The following is a 7,500-nucleotide window of genomic DNA, read 5'->3' as shown; positions in this document are numbered from 1 at the left end:
CCTATTTTACCTCTCAGGTCTTAGGGCCGATTCATACTCCTATTTTACCTCTCAGGTCTTAGGGCCGATTCATACTCCTATTTTACCTCTCAGGTCTTAGGGCCGATTCATACTCCTACTTTACCTCTGTTTCGGCGCTGTAGTGCCGAAATGATTTCGGCTCGTCAGAAATTTTCAGTAGCACCGAAGAGCCGACTTTAGGACGGTACCCGCCCCCCCGAACCTCAAATGACGTCACATTGTAGGCTCTACAGAGACGAACCGACTTTTATTCGGCTCTAAAATAGGAGTATGAATCGGCCCTTACACATGATCTGAAAGAACTCGTTACTGATGTGTGTGTGTGTGTGTGTGCGTATGTGTATGTGTGTGTGTGTGTGTGTGTGCGTTGCGTGCGTGCGTGCGTGCGTGCGTGCGTTGCGAGCGTGCGTGCGTGCGTGCGTGCGTGCGTGCCCTCATGCAGGTGGCGACACAGCATGTACCACGCGTTGGGCTACAGCAGCATTCTGGTCATGCAGGCGGCCATGACCTTTGAGCAGGGAGACATCCAGGTGGCCATGATGACCATCAAAGATGCTCTACACACATGCCAGAGGTCTGTGTGTGTGTGTGTGTGTGTGTGTGTGTGTGTGTGTGTGTGTGTGTGTGTGTGTGTGTGTGTGTGTGTGTGTGTGTGTGTGTGTGTGTGTGTGTGTGTGTGTGTGTGTGTGTGTGTGTGTGTGTGTGTGTGTGTGTGTGTGTGTGTGTGCGATTGCCCTAAGGATTAGTGAGTCATCATGCACAATAGCAGAACCCTGTGTGAACAGAATGGAACAGAGCCTTCATTAGCATCATTAACACTGACTCTGTGTGACCAGAATGGAACAGAGCCGTCATTAGCATAATTAACACTGACTCTGTGTGACCAGAATGGAACAGAGCCTTCATTAGCATCATTAACACTGACTCTGTTTGACCAGAATGGAACAGAGCCTTCATTAGCATCATTAACACTGACTCTGTTTGACCAGAATGGAACAGAGCCTTCATTAGCATCATTAACACTGACTCTGTGTGACCAGAATGGAACAGAGCCGTCATTAGCATAATTAACACTGACTCTGTGTGACCAGAATGGAACAGAGCCTTCATTAGCATCATTAACACTGACTCTGTGTGACCAGAATGGAACAGAGCCGTCATTAGCATAATTAACACTGACTCTGTTTGACCAGAATGGAACAGAGCCTTCATTAGCATCATTAACACTAGGTGCGGTTCCATTAAGCCTTTGCGAAAAAAGGAAGCGTATGTTCATTAAGTCGAAAAAAGAAAAGCGAATTGTCGGTGTTTCCATTAAACTGATAAAATGCGCATATGACATAAGTTCATGAAATATGCAGTAGGTTGCACTGTTTTGCCAGTAACGTGAGGCTCATGTAAAGTAGTCCTAATCGATGTTCACACCATTGATTTGATGCGCTGTTTGTGTGCTCTCAGTTTAACGGACGGGACGCATATACTGCGCTGTAATCTGATCCCTGGTCAGCGGCTGACCGACCGTCTTCTGCTTTCACAGTATTGACGACACCTACAGTCAAAGAACGTACAAAGAACGATTTGGTGTGTAACGCTTGTCTTAATATATTCGGCATGTATAGCCTATATGTCGCGGGACTCGATTGGAGCAACAGCATACTGGTCGTTTATACTGTACATTTATTGATTGCAGCTGCAAACAGTTGTGAATAACTTGTTTCATCGGCTATATAGCATATAGCCTACACGTTTAGGTTGCTTATCTTATGCAATGAATATAAATATATAAGAATAGATGAAGCATATGCATGGATCGAAATCGAATAGCCTGCAGGGACACAGGCAGCTAGGTTATATACAAGTTTAGTCTACTACACTACTCGTAGTCCACGTGTTTGTGTGCGTGTGTGCGTATGCGTGTGTACTGTGTGTGTGTGTGTGTTGCATCCATACAGTAGCGATCCAGATAACAAAATGATCGGAGCGCCCTGATCAACTCGGGAGGATTCAGACTTCATATGGGATCTTTGAACACACTACACAACTAGAAAGGTCGCAATTTTAAAAAATTGCAAAGTGTGGTTGCCGCAGTGGCTTACATATGCCCCTCCCACTGATATTGCCAGCCAATTGCAATGTCGCGTCACCCCTGCGATCATGCGTAAGTAATTCGGAGGGGATTTATCCCCCCAAAAATCATGTTTTTGCGACAAACGGTTACATTTCTCGCATTTGCGGCGCCCCCTATGGATGAAAATAGAATTGCTTTTGGTACTTGGTTGATTCAACCACCCGCGACATGTGATTCAAATTTGGGATGGATTGGACATTTCGTTCGTGGTTTATGGCATTTTTTGTGATATAGGCCCCTCCTACTAACTTCGGACGACGATTACGGCCGAACGATACGCACTACCAAAATTCTGCAGTTGGTGTTTTAATCGGATGGGTCCGGAGATCATGTGTGCCGACTTTTGTGAGATTTGGACAAAATATGTAGGAGGAGGAGCCAAAAGTGTGTTTTGGAGAAAATTCAAAATGGCGGAAAATCTATCATGACGCAAATGGGCGTGGCCTATATGGGGAGATGCGACATGACCCAAGAAATCTAGGGAAAAAAATATTTTGATTTTACGACCTACGGTTTAAGAGTTATAAGCCAAAACGTAAAGTGGGCTGTTATAGCGCCACCATGAGGCCGACCGATAACATTATAAGTTAATTAATTTTAGTAATTATTATGAACCTAGCCTCCAAGTTTTGTAACTATAGCCCTTACAGTCTCCGAGGAAAAAATACTTGAATGTTATTTTTCGCACTTTCCCATTCATGTCAATGGGGAAATTTAAATCACTAATAAATTCATATCAATTAAACTATATAACATTTCTCTTAAAAAAATACAAGCACACCATTCCCGATGAAGCCGGTCAATTTGACATATGGCTCAAGTGCGTACAGTCAAAACTGTGGGAGGAGTAGTGATACAAAGTTTAGGGTTACTCCAGTAAATGAAAAGAATAATAAAGTGTTACAATTACAATAGTCTGGTTGCCCTGTTAGGGCAACCACACTAAACCACACTAATTATTAATCGGACAGGTCGGGTAGTAGTAAATTGGGACATATGTATCCACAACATCACCCCCACCCATGCACCGTTCACTCCACTGCCTCCCCATCGTTTTTATTTTATTTTCCAACTGTTCAAAAGCGATATAATGCGAGTTCAATGCTTTCTAATTAAAAACCTTTTCCGCAAGTGTTTCCATACACTATTTGCGCATTTCCCTTTTTTCGAAAAAGCCTAAATCCGCAACCTCCAAGCGAAAAAGTGTTTTTGCGAAAAATGGAGACTTATTCGCACTTTGATGTGTTTCCATCCAGGAGATTTTGCGCAAGAGCCTTAATGCGCAAAAAAACGGCTTTATGGAAACGCACCTACTGACTCCGTTTGACCAGAATGGAACAGAGCCGTCATTAGTATAATTAACACTGACTCTGTTTGACCAGAATGGAACAGAGCCTTCATTAGCATCATTAACACTGACTCTGTTTGACCAGAATGGAACAGAGCCTTCATTAGCATCATTAACACTGACTCTGTTTGACCAGAATGGAACAGAGCCTTCATTAGCATCATTAACACTGACTCTGTGTGACCAGAATGGAACAGAGCCGTCATTAGTATAATTAACACTGACTCTGTTTGACCAGAATGGAACAGAGCCTTCATTAGCATCATTAACACTGACTCCGTTTGACCAGAATGGAACAGAGCCGTCATTAGTATAATTAACACTGACTCTGTGTGACCAGAATGGAACAGAGCCTTCATTAGCATCATTAACACTGACTCTGTTTGACCAGAATGGAACAGAGCCTTCATTAGCATCATTAACACTGACTCTGTTTGACCAGAATGGAACAGAGCCTTCATTAGTATCATTAACACTGACTCTGTTTGACCAGAATGGAACAGAGCCTTCATTAGTATCATTAACACTGACTCTGTTTGACCAGAATGGAACAGAGCCTTCATTAGCATCATTAACACTGACTCTGTGACACTGTGTGTGTGTGTGTGTGTGTGTGTGTGTGTGTGTGTGTGTGTGTGTGTGTGTGTGTGTGTGTGTGTGTGTGTGTGTGTGTGTGTGTGTGTGTGTGTGTGTGTGTGTGTGTGTGTGTGTGTGTGCGCGCATCATTCATTAGCATCATTAACACAGAGCCTTCATTAGTATCATTAACACTGACTCTGTTTGACCAGAATGGAACAGAGCCTTCATTAGCATCATTAACACTGACTCTGTTTGACCAGAATGTAACAGAGCCTTCATTAGCATCATTAACACTGACTCTGTTTGACCAGAATGGAACAGAGCCTTCATTAGTATCATTAACACTGACTCTGTTTGACCAGAATGGAACAGAGCCTTCGTTAGTATCATTAACACTGACTCTGTTTGACCAGAATGTAACAGAGCCTTCATTAGTATCATTAACACTGACTCTGTTTGACCAGAATGTAACAGAGCCTTCATTAGTATCATTAACACTGACTCTGTTTGACCAGAATGTAACAGAGCCTTCATTAGCATCATTAACACTGACTCTGTTTGACCAGAATGGAACAGAGCCTTCATTAGTATCATTAACACTGACTCTATTTGACCAGAATGGAACAGAGCCTTCATTAGCATCATTAACACTGACTCTGTGTGACCAGAATGGAACAGAGCCTTCATTAGTATCATTAACACTGACTCTGTGTGACCAGAATGGAACAGAGCCTTCATTAGTATCATTAACACTGACTCTGTTTGACCAGAATGGAACAGAGCCTTCATTAGTATCATTAACACTGACTCTGTTTGACCAGAATGGAACAGAGCCTTCATTAGCATCATTAACACTGACTCTGTGTGACCAGAATGGAACAGAGCCTTCATTAGTATCATTAACACTGACTCTGTGTGACCAGAATGGAACAGAGCCTTCATTAGCATCATTAACACTGACTCTGTGTGACCAGAATGGAACAGAGCCTTCATTAGCATCATTAACACTGACTCTGTTTGACCAGAATGGAACAGAGCCTTCATTAGCATCATTAACACTGACTCTGTTTGACCAGAATGGAACAGAGCCTTCATTAGCATCATTAACATTGACTCTGTTTGACCAGAATGGAACAGAGCCTTCATTAGCATCATTAACACTGACTCTGTTTGACCAGAATGGAACAGAGCCTTCATTAGCATCATTAACACTGACTCTGTTTGACCAGAATGGAACAGAGCCTTCATTAGCATCATTAACACTGACTCTGTTTGACCAGAATGGAGCAGAGCCTTCATTAGCATCATTAACACTGACTCTGTTTGACCAGAATGGAACAGAGCCTTCATTAGTATCATTAATACTGACTCTGTGTGACCAGAATGGAACAGAGCCTTCATTAGTATCATTAATACTGACTCTGTGTGACCAGAATGGAGCAGAGCCTTCATTAGTATCATTAATACTGACTCTGTGTGACCAGAATGGAACAGAGCCTTCATTAGCATCATTAACACTGACTCTGTTTGACCAGAATGGAACAGAGCCTTCATTAGCATCATTAACACTGACTCTGTTTGACCAGAATGGAACAGAGCCTTCATTAGCATATTTAACACTGACTCTGTTTGAACAGAATGGAACAGAGCCTTCATTAGTATAATTAACACTGACTCTGTTTGACCAGAATGGAACAGAGCCTTCATTAGTATAATTAACACTGACTCTGTTTGACCAGAATGTAATAGAGCCTTCATTAGTATAATTAACACTGACTCTGTTTGACCAGAATGGAACAGAGCCTTCGTTAGTATCATTAACACTGACTCTGTTTGACCAGAATGGAACAGAGCCTTCGTTAGTATCATTAACACTGACTCTGTTTGACCAGAATGTAACAGAGCCTTCATTAGTATAATTAACACTGACTCTGTTTGACCAGAATGGAACAGAGCCTTCGTTAGTATCATTAACACTGACTCCGTTTGACCAGAATGGAACAGAGCCTTCATTAGTATCATTAACTGACTCTGTTTGACCAGAGTGGAACAGAGCCTTCATTAGTATCATTAACACTGACTCTGTGTGACCAGAATGGAACAGAGCCTTCATTAGCATCATTAACACTGACTCTGTTTGACCAGAATGGAACAGAGCCTTCATTAGCATCATTAACACTGACTGTGTTTGACCAGAATGGAACAGAGCCTTCATTAGCATCATTAACACTGACTCTGTTTGACCAGAATGTAACAGAGCCTTCATTCGCATCATTAACACTGACTCTGTTTGACCAGAATGGAACAGAGCCTTCATTAGCATCATTAACACTGACTCTGTTTGACCAGAATGGAACAGAGCCTTCATTAGCATCATTAACACTGACTCTGTTTGACCAGAATGGAACAGAGCCTTCATTAGCATCATTAACACTGACTCTGTTTGACCAGAATGGAACATAGCCTTCATTAGTATCATTAACACTTACTCTGTTTGACCAGAATGGAACAGAGCCTTCATTAGCATCATTAACACTGACTCTGTTTGACCAGAATGGAACAGAGCCTTCATTAGCATCATTAACACTGACTCTGTGTGACCAGAATGGAACAGAGCCTTCATTAGTATCATTAACACTGACTCTGCGTGACCAGAATGGAACAGAGCCTTCATTAGTATCATTAACACTGATTCTGTTTGACCAGAATGGAACAGAGCCTTCATTAGCATCATTAACACTGACTCTGTTTGACCAGAATGGAACAGAGCCTTCATTAGCATCATTAACACTGACTCTGTGTGACCAGAATGGAACAGAGCCTTCATTAGCATCATTAACACTGACTCTGTCTGACTAGAATGGAACAGAGCCTTCAGAGGGGCGGCGGTGGCTCAGGGGTAGAGTGCCTGGATGGTAACCGTAAGGTTGCCAGTTCGAACCCGGGCTCCCGCAGAGTTACTGTCGAAGTGTCCTTGAGCAAGACACTGAACCCCTAATTGCTCCCGATGTGCTAGTTGGTGCCTTGCATGGTTTCCGCTGCCATCGGTGTATGTATGTGTGTGTGAATAGGTGAATGTAATGCACAATCTCTGTAAAGTGCCTTGGATAAAGGCGCTATATAAATGCACCATTTACCATTTACCATTTCATTAGCATCATTAACACTGACTCTGTCTGACCAGAATGGAACAGAGCCTTCATTAGCATCATTAACACTGACTCTGTGTGACCAGAATGGAACAGAGCCTTCATTAGTATCATTAACACTGACTCTGTTTGACCAGAATGGAACAGAGCCTTCATTAGCATCATTAACACTGACTCTGTTTGACCAGAATGGAACAGAGCCTTCATTAGCATCATTAACACTGACTCTGTTTGACCAGAATGGAACAGAGCCTTCATTAGCATCATTAACACTG

At 42.5% G+C, this 7,500-nt stretch overlaps 1 protein-coding gene across 2 annotated transcripts in view; it reads left to right on the top strand.

Moving 5' to 3' along the window:
• Nucleotides 1-7,500, top strand: part of LOC306928283 (tetratricopeptide repeat protein 39B-like) — a 47,466-nt gene that overhangs the window by 16,220 nt on the left and 23,746 nt on the right. For both annotated transcript variants that reach the window (XM_079508274.1, XM_079508275.1), the window contains one exon: nucleotides 464-595. In XM_079508274.1, the coding sequence (XP_079364400.1) occupies nucleotides 464-595 (132 nt within the window). The remainder of the gene's footprint in view (nucleotides 1-463; nucleotides 596-7,500) is intronic.

Source organism: Electrona antarctica (assembly GCF_951216825.1).
Source record: "Electrona antarctica genome assembly, chromosome: 8".
In the NCBI taxonomy this organism is placed as follows: Eukaryota; Metazoa; Chordata; class Actinopteri; order Myctophiformes; family Myctophidae; genus Electrona; species Electrona antarctica.
This window is presented reverse-complemented; position numbering and strand designations above follow the sequence as displayed.